At 47.6% G+C, this 19,686-nt stretch overlaps 1 protein-coding gene across 2 annotated transcripts in view; it reads left to right on the forward strand.

Moving 5' to 3' along the window:
- Positions 1–19,686, forward strand: part of BIVM (basic, immunoglobulin-like variable motif containing) — a 265,082-nt gene that overhangs the window by 26,315 nt on the left and 219,081 nt on the right. For both annotated transcript variants that reach the window (XM_078657636.1, XM_078657637.1), the window contains exon 3: positions 5,022–5,151. In XM_078657636.1, coding sequence (XP_078513762.1) covers positions 5,022–5,151 — 130 coding nt within the window. The remainder of the gene's footprint in view (positions 1–5,021; positions 5,152–19,686) is intronic.

The raw sequence follows: 19,686 nt of genomic DNA on the forward strand, positions 1-19,686 counted from the left end.
AAAATATGTGTCCAAAGACGTAAGGTCTCTTGAGATCTTGATTGAGACTTTGGTACAGGGGCCATTTTATTTTCGGCTTAGGCACATTCAGACCGGTTTTATAAATATAAAAAGCTCAACGAGAGAAGAAAAATATATTACATCTACTTTTCCTGCGCCAGTCATGTACCCTTTTCTTGTGTACCTTTTAGCACCTGTGGATTGTTGTGAATTTTCCATAATATCACAATGAAGCAGTTAAAAATGAACATTTAACACTACCGACACACCTTTTATATGATGTGCATTAACCAAGTAAGGTATGTTTTACCTTACTAACATGCCAATGTGTGACTAAAATATTAGTGGTTTTGCTCTTAAAACGGAAAGTAATTCAGAAGTTACTTATTCTGTTGTACTTATAGCATCTTTTGGAACTTTCAGTCTTTGACTGTCATTCAAGGTCATTGGAGCTTTGAAAATCATGAGACTTCAGCTACTGCTTTCAAAGCAAAACACGTTTTGAGAATGTTTCTGGTGCTTGCACGGAGAGCATCTTTCAGTACAAAGTGATTCCTATGATTCTGTGATATGTTCCAAATATTGAGATAAGACAGGTGTGAGGTGAAATTATAGTTCAAACATCCGAGCAGAGAAAGCAATCATAGGTCATGTTTTCTAGCTTAAACTGTACTGGGACTTGAATTTGACTTACAGAGGTAACTGTCAGTCAGAGAAAAAAGATGCATTCAAAGGCACATGCGATTTCCAAGTGAGAAGTAGCCTTAATCTGATCATTTCAAATGTGAGGGTGAGACCATTGTAATTGGATCTAACCAATGAGGTATGTCGGGGTATTTATTTCCAATGAGGTGAGTGGTTAGATCTTCAGTGTAAGCCCTTTTTAAGTCAAAGGAGTGAGATTCTGAAGGCTGGATTTGATGTCGCTGGGCCAAAGCCAAAAAACACAAAGAAGTCTGCAAGCAGCACTTGCAATTTTTAGCTTTCTCAAGCCATATCTCGAGCTAGAGCTTCGGAGGGATGTCTCAGGAGAGCGATAGTGGCTTTCTGATTAGACGTGAAAGAATAAAACACTTCTTATGGGCAGTCCTATATGCCTGCAATTTCAGAGGTATGCTTCAATCTATTTATGTCTTGCTTCTGCCTTGGGTTAACAGCATTACTAACGTCTAACTAGTACAGGGTCTAGTTAGAATAAGGTTTAAGTGATCAAACCAACCACTGAAAGGTCTAAGGATAAATACAATGTTTTTATTTTTGTTCTTTATTTTATTCTGTTTAATAATGGCTACAATCAATGAAATACCTTTCGTCATTTTGTTACATCACATTATTTTACAGATCAAGATGTTCTAAATATTTCTCAGAATTTCTATGAGGCATGGATAGTAAATAAATGCAGATATACTAAACCATTGTTGGTGTGTGTGCACCTATGTCCGGAGTTTTGGTGAGCACTCGCTTAATAACCTACACACACAATAGATTAATGTATGACACAATGCACTATTGGTTTTGCTTTTCTGATTGGTAGGATAGGTGTCACTATTCTTTAGTGCTAATAAACCAGCTGTGGTGTGCCTGTTCCCTAATAAGGTTATGTGGAGGCCAGTAAAAGGGTGCCAGAGGTTATTCTGCAACCTCCAATACTGAACATTTCACTGACAAGAAAAACTGTTGATCCGGATCGCAGTAATTGATAGGGATTGATGCCTTCAGATTTTAAGTGTCTCTACCAAGGAGTTCTTCATCAGTTGTGAGTTAATAACACTATTTCACAATTGTCCCCTTCGGATCAATGCCCTCACTGAACACAAATTCAGTGACTTTTCAATCAAGGCTTCATGTACTGACTTTCCTAAATAATGTTGAGGTACCAAGGACTGTAATGATTTCCACCTCATTTTCCAAAGAATATTTAGATCCTCTAAGTCATCCAGTGGATCATTTTGAATGCAAGTTAAAGGATAACCAACATTAATAGTTAGAGATGGACACATTACAAGGTCTATCTTCACGCTCTACTGTTGAGTGTACAATATTTAAAGGCCCTTCACACTATTCATTATGTCATTTGTATGTGAGATTCTTTGCTAGAGGTTTCTGAAAGCAGGGCAATTCAAAATGTCCCTGTTTCTCTGGTTATTCCATCTCCTTATTTTGGCTCATAGTCACCCCGTGCAAGTCAATCTTTGAAACCAATCAGGCAAAACGCAAGTCCAATACTTTTTAGCTGTAAGGAAAAGATTCATTTTGACATTTCATTATGTTGATCAACTTTTATCGACCCTCAGAACAAAGGTAATGCTTCTCATAGGGATGTCAGCCTGATATTCTGACACATTTGTATACCGTACTCACTATGTAGAAAGTAGTAGAAGGTCTGCAAAGACCGCCTGCCTTACTGGAAAATGCTGAATATTTGTTACGTGGTGTCTGTTGTGCACAAATCCGCCATGTTTATGGAAAATGTACATGGACATTTCGTCTTCTAGAAAATAACTTCTGCCTACCAGAAGAATAGGCTGAGGCTTATATTATTTTTCAATGGGATACATGTGGGTGAGAGGAGAGACGAATGGGAGGTAAGCTATGGATTGCTATGAACATTAAGGCTTATACCAGGCCCATGTTAATGGCTAATTGCCTTATTGCCACCTCTACAATGTGATATTTGATCACTTTGGCAGATAATATTGCATATATGGCGCAAGATTACTAATTTTGTCAAGGGGAGTAAATGTGTATTGGATAGATCCAATCATTAAGCATTTTAAGATTACATTGGTTGCTTATGTTAATCAGGTACATTTCTCCCTGGAAGGGAAGCAGTTGGTGCTGTTCTTAGTATGCACAGATAAAGTTGCCAGCTTTTGAGATGGATGCCGTGAAGTCCTGTAGGTGGCATACATGATTTAAATTGTACTCATCTGATCCTAACAAAAGAGGAAGGTATTGATGAAAGTTAATGGGCAAATTAGGGCCATGTAGATGGATGCTTAGCTGCAGTTAAGTTGATAATTTCTGTCTCTGATGACATGAGCATACGAGAGAAAAGTGTCTCATGTCTGATGTCATTGAGACAAAAAAGCATTAGTTGGAAAGACGTAATATAAGGGAAGGATAGGAAGCTAAAATAATTAGTCCTGTGTATCGGTGGTATGAAAAACCAAAAAATGAGATTAAGTCAGTAAATGTAAGTGGAATAAAGGAAAAATAGGAGTTGCCCATTGACTGAGCTTTGGAACGACAATCATAGTCAGGGGGTGTCCGTAATAAATGTGAAGAGCATCAGATCGAGATGGAGAAGGTAGATTGGTAGGAAGATTTATTCTAATGCTTTACCAAGTTCAGTTCTTTACCAAACAAAGGCGAAAGTTGCAGGCAAGATTGAATTATTTTAAGGAACATTGTGGAGAGAAGAATGAGGACATATAATAGGTAATTGTGGTGATCAGGGATTAAATAATTGGAGACAATCGTGATAACAGTATATGTGGAACTGAATAGGTAAAAGTCAATTTCCTATGGATTAAATCAACTGAAGGTGGAGAGATAGCTAGTGAGCTGGTTGAGGACCGTTCTGTACAGTGTTTTGGAGACAAAGGAAAGTTAAGGCAGTGGGCAATCGTTGAAATGATACAAGAGTTTGACTCTCTACTTTTCATTTTTAGCAAGGCTATGACAATCAAAATTGTAAATCATTTAGAGTAAATTAAGAAGCAGCAAACAATTGGTTGTCTGATTGGAGTATGGGGCTGACTTTTCCAGCAAGGTTGAGGTGAAACACACTAATTGGTTGGGGTGAGTGGTAGCTGGAGGAAGCATGTATGAATGTAGAGAGGAAATGAGAAGATTGCTAAATGTCTAGATGAGATTTTAAAATGTGTGAAATTGCTAGTCTCTAATTGTGTGTGGACTATAATCAAGACTTGGCTCTGCGGTGCAGTTTCTGACTGGCCAAGAGCGAAGGTCAAGTAGTATGTTGATTTAGCCTGGACATGGGCTGTAGTTTCTGCACTGAGGGCCTGCTTATAGGTACTTTATGGGTGTCAAGGATTACCATGGTCCAGAACCTCCTCAGTTGCTCAGATAGTAGTGTTTTGTATCTGGAGAACTCAAATAGGGGTGTGAGCAAGAATTATGGTCAAGGGCTGAGAGGATAAAGTTTTAAAAGAGGCAATCGGAGTTGAAGTGAGTTATGTCATGTTTACTTTTGGATATTTAGTCTGTTACATCTGGCACATGTAGGAGGCTCTAGACAACATGCAAAGATCACTACAGTTGAGTTTGTCTCGCATCTCTTACAGCTGTGCGATTCACATAATCCTCGATCCTCAAAGACTTCATTCTCATTCACTCAGCTCTCCGGCGGCATTAGTGGTATTTAGCGCTTTTTGCCCCTATTAGGCATTAGTCTCTAGATTAATCTTTTAGAAGGGTTATGTATTTTTGAAGGTCTTCCTTAAAAAAGGGTATTGCAAAAAAAGTTGAGACGCTGTGGGAAAGACATTAAATTAAAATAAAAAATGTATTGGGTTTTCTTCCGAACAATACTTGATACAAAACATCATGTTTATCAACAATGCTATGTAGGATTTCTAGCACAGTCATATAGCAGTGTAATGTTGCATTACAGAAACAGCATGCCCCTCATATATGGGCCCGTGTTGGTTGGAGGTGTTTCTTGTGTTGGTACTTGGTCAGAGGTATCACGGTGAGGCGTACCCCTTCCCACCCCCCCTCCATGTGGATAACAAATATAACAATTAATACTAGAATTTGATTTTGGCTAGTTTGTGGTAAATGTTTACATATATAAATTTGGCAATGCTCTAAACATACTTAAACTCTTGTCACAGCCGTCATAGTATCATGTTAAAACCACTTTGTGCTTCTCTACGTGAGAAAAAAACATTCCCCAACCCGAGATAGAATAAATAGTATGCTGTTTCCTTGAACAGCTGTGTGTTTGGATCTTTTGTTTGTGGTCTATTTTGTGTAACTCAGATGTTTTGCAGGTCACATAAAGAAACAAGGATCCAAGAAGAAAAGTGCAGTTAAGAAGGACAAGCAACAACACAGAGAATGTCCTCAACATTCTGTTCTGGAAGAGATTATTCAGAGGAAAGTGTTGGACCTTCGACGATGGTACTGGAGTCTTCCTGGTTTTGTTTAACAATATTTATGTGACTTAAACAGTTTTTTTTATCATGAGCCATAAGAATTGGAAGTGTACGAGTCACGTTTGATGTATTGTTCTATTTGTTGTCTTTTATGGTTTTACTGTTACACTGTATAAAAAGTAAAAGATGATGACAGAAACAGGCTTTTGGCAATAAGGTAGGCGTTCAGTTAGCATGGTATTGGGAACATGTGATTCATCAGAACAAACATATTCTATACCTCTTAAAGAGTGCTTGTTTACCCTAAAGGGTGTCTTGCACATGGCAAAACACTGATCACACTCGAATACTAAAACATACAGACCAACCAAGTTTTTAGGTCTCGGCAACGAGAACTATTGTCGCCATGTAAGCTCGCAAGGGAGTACAGAGCGGTGCACGAGCCGACCAGGGTCTGTGGACGCGCACACACGCAGGCAGGCACACACCAGACAGACACAGACAGACACACGCACGCACGCACACACACACGCACACACACACACACACACACCCTCCCTCTCTGCCCACTCCCTCTCTGCCGCCCCCCCCTCTACCCCCACTCACCGGGCTCTTTCCCTCTGCAGCGGGTCAGTCACGGCAGCAGGCAGGCTCGGTGTCTTCTCCGGCGATCTTCAGCTGATGTGCACGCTCACGCTGCGTCTCCTGCGCGCCCACCACGCTGTTTCGCGCCCGTTGATCCTCAGCTTGTGATTACTACTCCTTCTAACCCGGAATCTAAATTACTATTTCTTGGTTCTCTAACTCCACTCTGTTGATTCGTAACAAACTGATATTCAGCACATTTCACAGTCTCGCTTTTGCTTCTCATAAATACAATAAGATTATTTTAAGCAATGTCTACCCTTCTTTTGGTTCTGTGCCTATTATGCTTCGGACTATAGAGTTTTAGAAAGTGTGGTGGAAGATTCCATGATATCAGCGGTGTGCACAGTGCAGAGTGAGTGTGCAGAGTGCAGAGTAGTGAGTGCAGAGTAGTGAGTGCAGAGTAGTGAGTGCAGAGTAGTGAGTGCAGAGTAGTGAGTGCAGAGTGAGTGTGCAGAGAGAGTGTGCAGAGAGAGTGTGCAGAGAGAGTGTGCAGAGTAGTGAGTGCAGAGTAGTGAGTGCAGAGTGAGTGTGCAGAGTAGTGAGTGCAGATGAGTGAGTGCAGAGTAGTGAGTGCAGAGTAGTGAGTGCAGAGTGAGTGTGCAGAGTAGTGAGTGCAGATGAGTGAGTGCAGAGTAGTGAGTGCGCAGAGTAGTGAGTGCGCAGAGTAGTGAGTGCAGAGTAGTGAGTGCAGAGTAGTGAGTGCAGAGTAGTGAGTAGTGAGTGCAGAGTAGTGAGTGCAGAGTAGTGAGTGCAGAGTAGTGAGTGCAGAGTGAGTGTGCAGAGTGAGTGTGCAGAGTAGTGAGTGCAGAGGAGTGAGTGCAGAGGAGTGAGTGCAGAGGAGTGAGTGCGCAGAGTAGTGAGTGCAGAGTAGTGAGTGCAGAGTAGTGAGTGCAGAGTAGTGAGTGCAGAGTAGTGAGTAGTGAGTGCAGAGTAGTGAGTGCAGAGTGCAGAGTAGTGAGTAGTGAGTGCAGAGTAGTGAGTAGTGAGTGCAGAGTAGTGAGTAGTGAGTGCAGAGTAGTGAGTGCAGAGTAGTGAGTAGTGAGTGCAGAGTAGTGAGTAGTGAGTGCAGAGTAGTGAGTAGTAAGTGCAGAGTAGTGAGTGCAGATGAGTGAGTGCAGAGTAGTGAGTGCGCAGAGTAGTGAGTGCGCAGAGTAGTGAGTGCAGAGTAGTGAGTGCAGAGTAGTGAGTGCAGAGTAGTGAGTAGTGAGTGCAGAGTAGTGAGTGCAGAGTAGTGAGTGCAGAGTAGTGAGTGCAGAGTGAGTGTGCAGAGTGAGTGTGCAGAGTAGTGAGTGCAGAGGAGTGAGTGCAGAGGAGTGAGTGCAGAGGAGTGAGTGCGCAGAGTAGTGAGTGCAGAGTAGTGAGTGCAGAGTAGTGAGTGCAGAGTAGTGAGTGCAGAGTAGTGAGTAGTGAGTGCAGAGTAGTGAGTGCAGAGTGCAGAGTAGTGAGTAGTGAGTGCAGAGTAGTGAGTAGTGAGTGCAGAGTAGTGAGTAGTGAGTGCAGAGTAGTGAGTGCAGAGTAGTGAGTAGTGAGTGCAGAGTAGTGAGTAGTGAGTGCAGAGTAGTGAGTAGTAAGTGCAGAGTAGTGAGTGCAGAGTAGTGAGTGCAGAGTAGTGAGTAGTGAGTGCAGAGTAGAGAGTGCAGAGTAGTGAGTAGTGAGTGCAGAGTAGTGAGTAGTGAGTGCAGAGTAGTGAGTGCAGAGTAGTGAGTGCAGAGTAGTGAGTAGTGAGTGCAGAGTAGTGAGTGCAGAGTAGTGAGTGCAGAGTAGTGAGTGCAGAGTAGTGAGTAGTGAGTGCAGAGTAGTGAGTGCAGAGTAGTGAGTAGTGAGTGCAGAGTAGTGAGTGCAGAGTAGTGAGTAGTGAGTGCAGAGTAGTGAGTGCAGAGTAGTGAGTAGTGAGTGCAGAGTAGTGAGTAGTGAGTGCAGAGTGCAGAGTAGTGAGTGCAGAGTGCAGAGTAGTGAGTGCAGAGTAGTGAGTGCAGAGTGCAGAGTATTGAGTGCAGAGTGCAGAGTAGTGAGTGCAGAGTGCAGTGCAGGTATGTGCAGTGCAGTGCAGGTGAGTGCAGGTGAGTGCAGGTGAGTGCAGTACAGGTGAGTGCAGTGCAGTGCAGGTGAGTGAAGTGCAGTGCAGTGCAGGTGAGTGCAGTGCAGGTGAGTGCAGTGCAGGTGAGTGCAGTGCAGGTGAGTGCAGTGCAGTGCAGTGCAGATGAGTGCAGTGCAGGTGAGTGCAGTGCAGTGCAGGTGAGTGCAGTGCAGTGCAGTGCAGGTGAGTGCAGTGTAGTGCAGGTGAGTGCAGTGCAGTGCAATGCAGGTGAGTGCAGTGCAGTGCATGTGAGTGCAGTGCAGGTGAGTGCAGTGCAGTGCAGTGCAGGTGAGTGCAGTGCGGTGCAGTGCAGTGCAGGTGCAGTGCAGTGCAGGTGAGTGCAGTGCAGGTGAGTGCAGTGCAGGTGAGTGCAGTGCAGTGCAGTGCAGGTGAGTGCAGTGCAGGTGAGTGCAGTGCAGGTGAGTGCAGTGCAGGTGAGTGCAGTGCAGTGCAGGTGAGTGCAGTGCAGTGCAGGTGAGTGCAGTGCAGGTGAGTGCAGTGCAGGTGAGTGCAGTGCAGGTGAGTGCAGTGCAGTGCACGTGAGTGCAGTGCAGTGCAGGTGAGTGCAGTGCAGTGCAGGTGAGTGCAGTGCAGGTGAGTGCAGGTGAGTGCAGTGCAGTGCAGATGAGTGCAGTGCAGGTGACTGCAGTGCAGTGCAGGTGAGTGCAGTGCAGTGCAGGTGAGTGCAGTGGAGTGCAGTGCAGTGCAGGTGAGTGCAGTGCAGTGCAGGTGAGTGCAGTGCAGTGTAGGTGAGTGCAGTGCAGTGGAGTGCAGTGCAGTGCAGGTGAGTGCAGGTGAGTGTAGTGCAGGTGAGTGCAGTGCAGTGCAGGTGAGTGCAGTGCAGGTGAGTGCAGTGCAGGTGAGTGGAGTGCAGGTGAGTGCAGTGCAGTGCAGGTGAGTGCAGTGCAGTGCAGGTGAGTGCAGTGCAGGTGAGTGCAGTGCAGTGCAGGTGAGTGCAGTGCAGGTGAGTGCAGTGCAGGTGAGTGCAGTACAGGTGAGTGCAGTGCAGTGCAGGTGAGTGCAGTGCAGGTGAGTGCAGTGCAGGTGAGTGCAGTGCAGTGCAGGTGAGTGCAGTGCAGTGGAGTGCAGTGCAGGTGAGTGCAGTGCAGTGCAGGTGAGTGCAGTGCAGTGTAGGTGGGTGCAGTGCAGTGGAGTGCAGTGCAGGTGAGTGCAGTGCAGGTGAGTGCAGTGCAGGTGAGTGCAGTGCAGTGCAGGTGAGTGCAGTGCAGGTGAGTGCAGTGCAGGTGAGTGCAGTGCGTGCAGTGCAGGTGAGTGCAGTGCAGTGCAGGTGAGTGCAGTGCAGTGCAGGTGAGTGCAGTGCAGGTGAGTGCAGTGCAGTGCAGGTGAGTGCAGTGCAGGTGAGTGCAGTGCAGGTGAGTGCAGTGCAGGTGAGTGCAGTGCGTGCAGTGCAGATGAGTGCAGTGCAGGTGAGTGCAGTGCAGTGCAGGTGAGTGCAGTGCAGTGCAGGTGAGTGCAGTGGAGTGCAGGTGAGTGCAGTGCAGGTGAGTGCAGTGCAGTGGAGTGCAGGTGAGTGCAGTGCAGTGCTGGTGAGTGCAGTGCAGTGGCATGCAGGTGAGTGCAGTGCAGGTGAGTGCAGTGCAGTGGCATGCAGTGCAGTGCATGTGAATGCAGTGCAGTGCAGGTGAGTGCAGTGCAGGTGAGTGCAGTGCAGTGCAGGTGAGTGCAGTGCAGGTGAGTGCAGTGCAGGTGAGTGCAGTGCTGTGCAGGTGAGTGCAGTGCAGGTGAGTGCAGTGCAGTGCAGGTGAGTGCAGTGCAGGTGAGTGCAGTGCAGGTGAGTGCAGTGCAGTGCAGGTGAGTGCAGTGCAGGTGAGTGCAGTGCAGGTGAGTGCAGTGCAGTGCATGTGAATGCAGTGCAGTGCAGGTGAGTGCAGTGCAGTGCAGGTGAGTGCAGTGCAGTGCAGGTGAGTGCAGTGCAGTGCAGGTGAGTGCAGTGCAGTGCAGGTGAGTGCAGGTGAGTGCAGTGCAGGTGAGTGCAGTGCAGGTGCGTGCAGTGCAGTGCAGGTGAGTGCAGTGCAGTGCAGGTGAGTGCAGTGCAGGTGAGTGCAGTGCAGGTGAGTGCCGTTGAGTGCAGTGCAGTGCAGTGCAGGTGAGTGCAGTGCAGTGCAGGTGAGTGCAGTTGAGTGCAGAGTGGTGTGTATTGACAATGTAAATGACAATGCCATTTATTTATGATTTAAAGAAAAAAAAAGAAATGTCATGAGCAATGCCAATAGCTCTACCTTTAATGATGCCGAGACCATTGCATTGCAAATGCTTGTTTTAATTGCTTTCCCATTTTCAAATGGTCAGAAAAGCATCAGCTGTATCATTCATGTGTTCTTTAAAGTGGGGCAGGAATGACAAAAGCCGACTTTTGTGTTGCCTCCCTATGTGTATAGATACTATCAGTGCATTAACAGCAGTGTTACAATCTTCAGTATTCTGGCAGCAGAGGAGCCACTTTCAGTTGACAAAAAACGTTATTTAGAAACATCCCACATTCTGAAGGAGTTCACATTAATTTTGAAGCCAGGAGTTTTCTCATCTAGAATTGAAACTCAAAAAGCACATGCTGCTATCTTTGCATTTAGAAAATATGATCATTTTCACAATCTACTTTTTTGGCCTTGTCGATAAGTAGATACCTATGAGGCTTTCATTCAGTATGAGAGGCATCCAACATTTATTACCTTCACAATAATTTACCTTAGGATGCCTATAAGTTCTGTTGCATGGTAAACTCTGATAGCCCATTTGTAATGTGTGATTCAACCATGAGGTGTAAGCAATTTCCATTGTGTTCAATTTAAGTCAAATTGCACAATTTCAATTCTCAGAAAATAAATAGATGCAAGAAAGTCCAAATACATGTAGGATAAAAAAGTGAAAATTCATCAATAGGAGGAAGCTGAGTGGATGAACCCCCGTTGTCTCAAGCTAAATGCTGAGAAAACTGAGTTTCTTATCCTTGGCAAGTGTAGGAAGCTGGCTCTGTATATACTATACCAAAGTGAGGTATAGTGTGCACAGAGTCCAGTGGAACCCCAAAGGTAGGCAGAGTTAAAGTTAAATAGTACCTCTCACTCTCTATTTGTGGTAGTGTGGTCGAGCAGTAAGGCAGTTTCAGAGTACAGTGTTAAGCATTTGTTGTACACACTCAGTCAGCAAATGAATTTGCACACTCAGACTGAACTTCAGACAAATTGTTTTTGTATGAAAACATTCTCTTAGTTATTTTATTTCCTAGAACCAAGCAGGCCTGGCACAGGTAAGTGATAAGTATTTTGCAGTAGATATACAGTTTTGACTTACAGTATTGTTTCTGAGAAATGCAATGCTTTGTAAATACAGTATATGTACTTAGTGTAGGATTTTCAGTAAGATTACAGGTGAGTTAATTTTGAGATTACTTTTCTGAAAACAGACAACTGCGAGTGTCCCGGTAAGGTGAAATCCTACCTCAAAAAACACCCCTGCATCCAGCCGCCCTGCACCCTGGAGAAGAGAACCAGAGGTGCACCTACATCCCCGGGCCCTCCAGCTTACCTGCCCAACTGTTGAGTCCTCCCAGAAAACCAAAACCCAAAATCCCCATTGAAAACAACAGGGCAGCCGACGCCAAAACAGCACCCTGCACCCAGCCGCCCCTGCACCACTGCGGGTACACTTTTTGTGCTAATCAGGATCCCCTTTTGCCCTGAGCCTAACACCAGGAGCTTGGCTCCCACACTTAGAAACTTTTCCAAGAAAAACTGTCAATGTTATCCTAAGGCAGAAAATAGTGTTATCGGTTTTAGGGTAAGTATTCGGTAGTGGTAGTTGAGTTTCTAGGGGTCGACTCAGGGGTGCCCCAGGATCAGGGATGCACTGTTGTTACATCCTCAGCAGCACTAGGGCGGCCGGTTGCAGAGTGCTGAGGCCCTATGTTATCCAGTGGGGAATAGGGGGCCTCCGGTTAGGGGCTGCTGACGAGCAGGCCACAAGGTTGTGGGAGCCAAGCTCCTGGTGTTAGGCTCAGGGCAAAAGGGGATCCTGTTTAGCACGAAAAATGTACCCGCAACGGTGCAAGGGCGGCTGGGAGCAGGGTGCTATTTTGGCGTCGGGTGCCCTGTTTTCAATGGGGATTTTTGGTTTTGGTTTTCTGGGAGGACCCACCAGCTGGGCAGGTAAGCTGGAGGGCCTGTGGATGTAGGTGCACCTCTGGTTCTCTTCTCCAGGGTGCAGGGTGGCTGGATGCAGGGGTGTCTTTGGAGGTATGATTTCACCTTACCGGGCCACTCGCAGTTGTGGGGGTGGTCTCTGTGCAGAGGCTGCAGGCGACGTTGGGAAGTCCTGGAGGGGTCAACCCACAGTGGACTCAGACTCTGGAGAGCTGGGAGACATCGTTGGGACCAGTGGGCCACTCAAACTCGGGCCGTAGGCGACGGGTGCAATGGTGGTGCCAGGCGTCGGGTTTCTTTTTCCTCAGCAGACTCTGAGTCTTTCTTTGGTGTTTCTTCTGAATAGAGCTGCTGTTCACAGGTGATCCGGGCTTTGTTGAAGGCAGTCAGTCCGCCCAGGGGTTCTGGAGGTCACTGGTTGCAGGACAAGATGATTATTGGCGCAGGATCTCTGGAAATTGCATACGGGCCGGTAGGGCTGGGGCCAAGTCAGTTGTTCTCTGTAGTCTCCTCTGCTGGGTGTCTTCTTTCGTCCTTTTTCTCCTTATGTTGCGGGAATTTGAGTTCTTGGTTCAGGGTTGCCCCCTAACTACTGTATTTAGGGGGGTTTTAGGGGTCTCAAGGTCAGTAGCCAATGGACTACTGACCTTAGGGTAACTACAAACTTAGTGTGCTCACCCCACGCGGGAGAATGAGCAAAATCCCTAATCCTGATTGGGGAGTGCCTGTCATCTGCAAGATGGTGGGGACTGAAGAGTGGGCTTCACCTTGCCTCCCCCACCTTGGGGGTGGAGTTGGCAGAGGTGGGCACACCTTTTGGGCTAGCTAGTTTTTCCTGACTGTTTCCCACCAAAAAGGAAGGGAGACAAGAAGGGGGCCTGCTCCTGATAGCAGGAGGGGCTGGGAGTCACATTACAAAGGCTGCCACGCCTTTGAAGCTTCCCTGCCACAGATGGCCCTTTGGCCTGGGGGAGGTGTGAACACCTCCTCCTAGGATAGGCTTTATTTTTGGGCTCAGGGAGCGAAGGCTCCCACCCTAGGGCTCCAGAAACATGTCTCGTGGTGGCAGGGTGATGTGTACCAGTCTGGCAGCCCACCAAAGGCTGGTCTTTTTTCAGGGGGCATCTCTAAGATGCCCTCTGTGAGCATTTTTCATTGAATCCCACACTGGTATCAGTGTGGGTTTAATGTGCTGAGAAGTTTGATACCAAACTTCTCAGTTTTGAGTGTAGCCATTATGGTGCTGTGGAGTTTGTAATTACAAAATACCAGCACCATATACTCTTAATGGCAGCACTGCACCAACAGTGTCTAAGAATGGACTTAGACACTCTAGGGGTACAGGGCACATGCACATGTACCCTCACCACTGGTATAGGGCGCCTAGCTAGAGGGGTGACTGATCTATGCCACGGCAGTAGGTTGTAGGCATAGCACACAGGAATGTGTGCCATGTCGACTCTTTACTTTGTTCCACACCAAAACCTGCAGCCTGCAAAGGAAGTGTGTGTGTGTAAAGGTACAGGGCCTCTAAGGGTGGCACAATAAATGCTGCAGCTCTTAGAGGTCTTCCCTGGTCACAGTGCCCTGGGTACCTGTGGTACCATTTACCAGGGGCTGACCTGTGGCCAGAGATGTCTATTGGGATAGTTTTGGGGAAAGCACACAGGCCTTGGGAACCTGATTGGCAGGGACCCAGGGCACATCAAGTCAAAAAAGCATCAGTGTTCTAGCAAAAAGTGGAGGGGGTTACTGCAACAGAACCCACTTTCCTACAGCAAGCAGCCTTCGATTTGGTTTACAATCTGGTGGGCGGAGTCGCTTGGGCCTCTAGAGTTAAAAATCTCGGTTTCTGGTTTGACTCAAAGCCCTCATTCAATAATCAGATCTTGAGCCCAGCAAGACAATTCTTTGGGATCTTAAAAACGTTTAAAAAGATCCTCAGAATTCTAAAAGATGCAGTCAGGAACTCATTGGTCTAGGCTCTGAAAATGTCCAAACTGGACTACTACAATGTTTTATATCTGGGGTTCTCACAGCCATGACTGATGAGACTCCAATGTGTGCAGACTCAGCAGCTCGACTGTTGTTAAATCTGCCAAGACGTTCCCTTACAGCTCCTTCTTTTGTGAAAGTACACTGGCTACCACTAAAGGAAAGGGTTTCCTTGAAAGCCATGTGCTATTGTTACAAGTCTCTCACAATAAGGGCCTGTGGTATCTGTACCCTCTGCTCACGTCCTACTCCCCAAGGAGAAGTTTGAGATCAGCAGGGGCCTCTGGACAGTATCCCTGTTACTAAAATGGTTTGCATTGGAGGATACTCCTTTCGCCTCTTGGTCGCTAAGATGTGGAGCTCTCTTCTGCTTAGGCAGGGAAAAACAGGTTCCGGAAAAAGCTAAAGACCTGGCTATATAGATCCACTTAATTGTTCCTCTTTAGTGGTTCGTCTGTTCTGGACTCTGAGAGAGAAACCTTAGCGCTAGGACAGGAGGAATACTGGGCTGACATCTTGAAAGCCCCAGACAAGAGGGCCAGTGAGGCCCGCTTGAAATTCTGCCTCTTCAAGACGCTCCATGACTGGCTTTGAACCCCAGTGAGAATGAGCAGGACAGGTGTCCTACCTCATACGAACTGCTGGAGGTGCACGGCCACCCAAGGCAACCTCCCTTGCGTCTTCTGTGAATGTCCCTCGGTGCTGCCCTTCTGGATGGCTGTCGGGAACACCCTGGGAGCAACAATGCCCCTTAACTTCCCCTCCCCTTCTGTAATCCTCCTCCCGATACTGGGGACTCCTCGGACCTCCCCCGCAGCGCCACCTTCTATGCACAGTTCTAGCAACGGCCAAGTTATGTATACTTCGCCAGTGGAGGTCGCCAATGCCACCCTCACAGCAGGACTGGACATTAGCAATGATTCAGACTGCGGCTCACAAACGCGTAATATACAACTTACAGGACCAGGCGGGGTATTCGTGCAAACATGGGCATCATTCTTCCCGGGAGAACCCTGAGACGTGCTCCTGCCACACCCTCCCACCCCCTCAATGCTACAACGTACTTGCCTGTGCCCCACTGGTGCACCCAGCCACAGAACTGGGAGGCCCTCTGCGGCCCTGGCCTTGCCGTCAGCACTTTGCCTCTCCTCCCCCGTCTCACCTTCCTTTACCCCACTCTACACGGTGCTCACACGCCCTCACAAGCCCTCTACTCCCACCAGCCTTCCCATTCTTTTGCTCCCCATTCACCAACTGTAGTGTCATTCCCCGCCCCCACCCATATCTAGACTGCCCTTTCCTCACCTTGTCCCCCCTCCCTATTCTCTGCCCCTGTTCCCCCCCCCCTATTCTCTGCCCCTGTTCCCCCCCCTTATTCTGATACGTATGCAGGTGGACCCCCTCAGCACTGCGGAACCCAAACAATGCCCCCAATGACTGCCACAAATACAATCAGGGAAACGCACCTCACCTTGACTGAGCACCATAGCACGCATTGGCCCAACAGCACAGAGCCCTAGAGGGAGCGTGTGGCTCCCCTGGAGTGTGTCCAGTATAATGGGTAGTCTTCTCACTCTCAACCTCTCCAAACTCGTTGTGGTGCTGGCACCCCGCTCAAATGGGAATTAATTAAGGAGGGCTAAAGTGTATCCTGGAATAAAAAGACCCCTCCTCTTCAGGTATCCTTTATCAATAAACTATAAAATAACAGACCTCCTCTTGGGCCCTTTCAAGTTAATAAAGTTCTGCGCCATCCTCCAATGCCCAGCTTTTGTTAATCTGCGTGCTATTTTTCACGCAAGCCCAATCCCTGGTCTGTGCTCTTAGAGTGGATTTTCCCAGCAATTGCTAATCAGCTTGCTGCAGCTTTAGGCAGGAAACGTATGTCTTTCTAAAAGTCATGTTTTTCGTATATTTATCAAAAATCCCCAAAAATATTAAGAAGAGTAATATGAGCGTGGTACCTTATTATAAATCAATGTTACATAATCAGCATTTAAACTAATCTTTAACATTTCTTACAGAAAAGCCGCAGCATCTATGCAATAAAAATAGCTTATTGGTGCCGGTCACTGAAGGAGCATACCAACCATAACTGCTTACATGTTCCACTTTCAAATGTTAAGCACCCTTTTCCTTGTGGGCTTCAAGGCCTATTGAGGGGTAACTTACATCATATTTAAAAGTCAGACTCCTACCTGTCAAAAATTAGTTATTCTGACAGGCCAGCCTGCAAGTTTAAAACTGCTTTAGATAGGAGACATATAGGCCTTAAACCATGTTTTCCTTACCTGGTGAGTGCATGGCAGACTATGTGCTGCAGTCCACAGGAGATATTTAACTTTCCATGCCATTTGTGTATTACCTCCACCTTATGCAACAGCCTTGCTGGTAGGGTAAATCTGCCATTTGGGGTGCGTGACCAAGATGGCAGTCAAGCTTTAGTGAGGCTCCTACCACCCGAAATTGATCCATTCTCATCCTGCCTGACAGTGCTAGGTGTGTCACCCCTTGCCGGGCCCCAGACAAGCAGGGTGTTTCTGCCACCCTTTCCGACGCTCCTGAGGCAGTGGCGAGGCAGATGGATCCACGTCGTGGTGTCCGACTGGTGAACGGCTCGATCCAAAATTACTACTGGCACCGAGTTGCTACAGCCCTACGGCCTGTGAGGCACTGACTGGCACCGTACCTGACTGGAATCAGAGACTGGACCTTCTAGACATCGAGGAACCGGGCAGAGCCGGTGAGCTGGCCCTCGACAGCCGAGGGGAGCCCCAGACCGGTGAGTGCACCCATGGTCCCCCAGGACTGGAGCAGTGGCTGCGGTGGAGTGGGGTTGCTCCTGAGTGGACAACAGGAGAGGCGATTAGGGGCCCGCCCCTCGGTGCAAGTAGGGTGGGTTCTGGGCCGTGGTACCCACCAGGACCGTGTCCCTGTTCCAGTGCCGACCGGGGGTGGGGAGAGGTGGAGGCCTTGGCCCCCACAATGGTGGCACCCGCTTGCGGGGTGCTGGTTTGCGAGCCTACCAACAGGGTAGCCCCTCTCCCCTCAGCCACACCCCAGTCTGCGTGGATTTGAGCATGCTCCTCAAGGCAATCCAGGATTTGCATGAGGCGGTGGAGAACAAGGTTAATGGCCTCCTGATTGGCCTCTCGCTGTTGTGGCAGGACCTAAGCAAAGTTGTTGATAAGAGTGACTGAAACTAAGACACAGATCTCCATGACGAAGATGAAGTAACCACACTCAAACACCAAGTGTCCAAGTTAATGACCTTGTTTATGACCCTCGATGCAATGACAGAAGATGCAGAAAATGGCTCAAGATCTAATAATCTGTGCCTCCTAGAGACTTTTGAGAGTTCAACTCTGGCCGAAACTATGGAAGCCTGGTTTTAATCCTGAGTCCCAGCAGACAAGACCGCTGACATGTTTGTTATTGAGAAAGCACATCGATCATTAACCTAAAGCCACCGCCCGTAGCACCACCTCGACCGGTGATGCTCCGAATTCTTAATGACCGTGACGCATTCGTCCGCGAAGCCCGGAACCAGCCGTATCTCCATCATCTGATTTACGTTGATCCTGATGGGATTGTTCTTTTCTTCTGCCTTTGTTATTACCTTTCAGATTTTCACTCCCACGGCTCACCTATGCCATAATGTAGGCATTTATAGCTGTGCTTGGTGTTTCCGTGCAGGGACGATTCAGGTCCTCTGAGAGTCCCCAAATGTACCATTGCCATCACACTCAGGTGATCACAATGCTCTCTTGGAATCCTTATGATCTTTTAGTACGTATTAAGAGATCTGCTGACTTGAGCTATATCAAACGATACAAGCCAGATAGATTCCTGTTGGAGGAAACCCACCTATTAGGGAATAACTGCCCCTTTCTAGGCCGCTTAGGCTATGATAGGGTTTTTCACTTGGGCTTTGCCAGAGGCTCCAGCGGGGTGGCCCTCCTATTGCACAAGTCCCTTCCATTGACCGTAAACAAGATACATGAGAATCCCCAGGGAGATATGCAGGGGTTGATGGCCATATGGCTGCTAAACAGTACAACTTTATCTTGTGTTATGCCCCACCCACAGCTGCTGCAGCCCACCTTCAGGTACTCTGATCCTTACTGGAGGCCTTTCCCGCAGGGACCACACTAGTGAGAGGAGAATTTATTGCAGTCCTGGACCCAAACGGTACACCTCAGCTGCCCCCCAACCTGGTTGTCTGACTCGCTTGACTGGTTTATTTACTTGATCTGACTCTATGGGCCTAGGTGATGCATGGCATTCCTGACACCCATTGCTATGAGCGTACACACAGCTGTCCGCAGCTCACAATACAGAGTCTCGGATTGATTTGCTTTGGCTGTCAGCGATGGACCAACTCTCGCTGTGTTCCTTCCGAATCCTCCCTCTTGGTATATCTGACCATGCCCCCCTACTAGCGGAATAGGGTGCTCGCTCGAAGACTCTATGTCCTATCTGGAGGATTAGTGCGTGGCATCCGAAGGCTCCTGAATGCATCTCTTTCGTTTGTGGAGGAGATACAGGCCTTCCTTCAGGCAAATGAAGGCTGTGGGCATCGAGCAAACCCTCCATGAAGGGACTCTTGTAGTGCAATGTGAGGCAGCAAGAGTCCCTGCAACAAAAGCGGGTGACTGACCTCAAAACTCAAATACTTAATTTGGAGCATCGCTCCCAACAATCTGGCACAGAGGAGACACAGCGTCTCCTGACGTGGATGCGGGCCAACCAGCATGAGGTTCCCCTTGAGGAGGCATAGCACTGCTGGTGGGCATCGACCCAAAGAGTTTATGAATCTGTACACAAGTCGGGTAAAATATTCTACTGGCTGGCGACTCATAATATCGCCACCAGAGTGGTGTCTACCGTTAGAGCCTCAGCTGGCGTTCTCCATGAGTAGATGCCGGCAATTGCTCAGGTCTTTGCAACATTCTACCAAGGCCTCTAAACACGATGTCCGACGCCCCTCTTTGAGATGGAGAAATCTATTCTCTGGGATATATCACTACCCTCTATTCCACCCTCCTTGGCCAATTAATTAGACCAGGCTCTGACTGAGTGAGAGGTCGACCAAGCCATACCTGCACGCCAATTGCATGCTCCCGTCGGTCAACGGCCGACGGGAGCACCCGACGGATCCCCGCCCACCTAATAGAACGCCCGCACCACGCGGCGGAAAAACCGCCACGGTTAAGGCGTTAAAAGTAGTTCCATACCATTTTAACACCCTGCTTGCTGAATGTCTACTCTGAGGTGATACAATGGGGATCCTTCTCCCTGACCTAGACTGTGCCACCATTGTTGTTATTCCCAAGGAGGGCTTGCCTCCGGACCGGTGCTCCTCCTACCACTTGATCTCACTTTTAATGCAGTCATTAAGATCTTGGCTAAAGTTCTGGTGGCTCGGCTGACCCGTACCTTATCACCTCTTATTCACCAAGATTCATGTGGGTTCATACCGGGCAATAGCACACGCCGCTGTGCTTCTGCCTGGTAGTGCTGAGGGCTCTTTCCCAGACACAGGACCTGGATGGCACTTTGGCTCTTCTCTTTGTAGTCTTTGATAGGCCTTTTACAAGATGTCCTGGGATTTCCTGGAGGCGGTCCTCCTAAGAGCAAGTCTGGGAACAAAGTTCCACAGATTGGTCCATCTCCTCTA

Source organism: Lissotriton helveticus, chromosome 8 (genome assembly GCF_964261635.1).
Source record: "Lissotriton helveticus chromosome 8, aLisHel1.1, whole genome shotgun sequence".
In the NCBI taxonomy this organism is placed as follows: domain Eukaryota; kingdom Metazoa; phylum Chordata; class Amphibia; order Caudata; family Salamandridae; genus Lissotriton; species Lissotriton helveticus.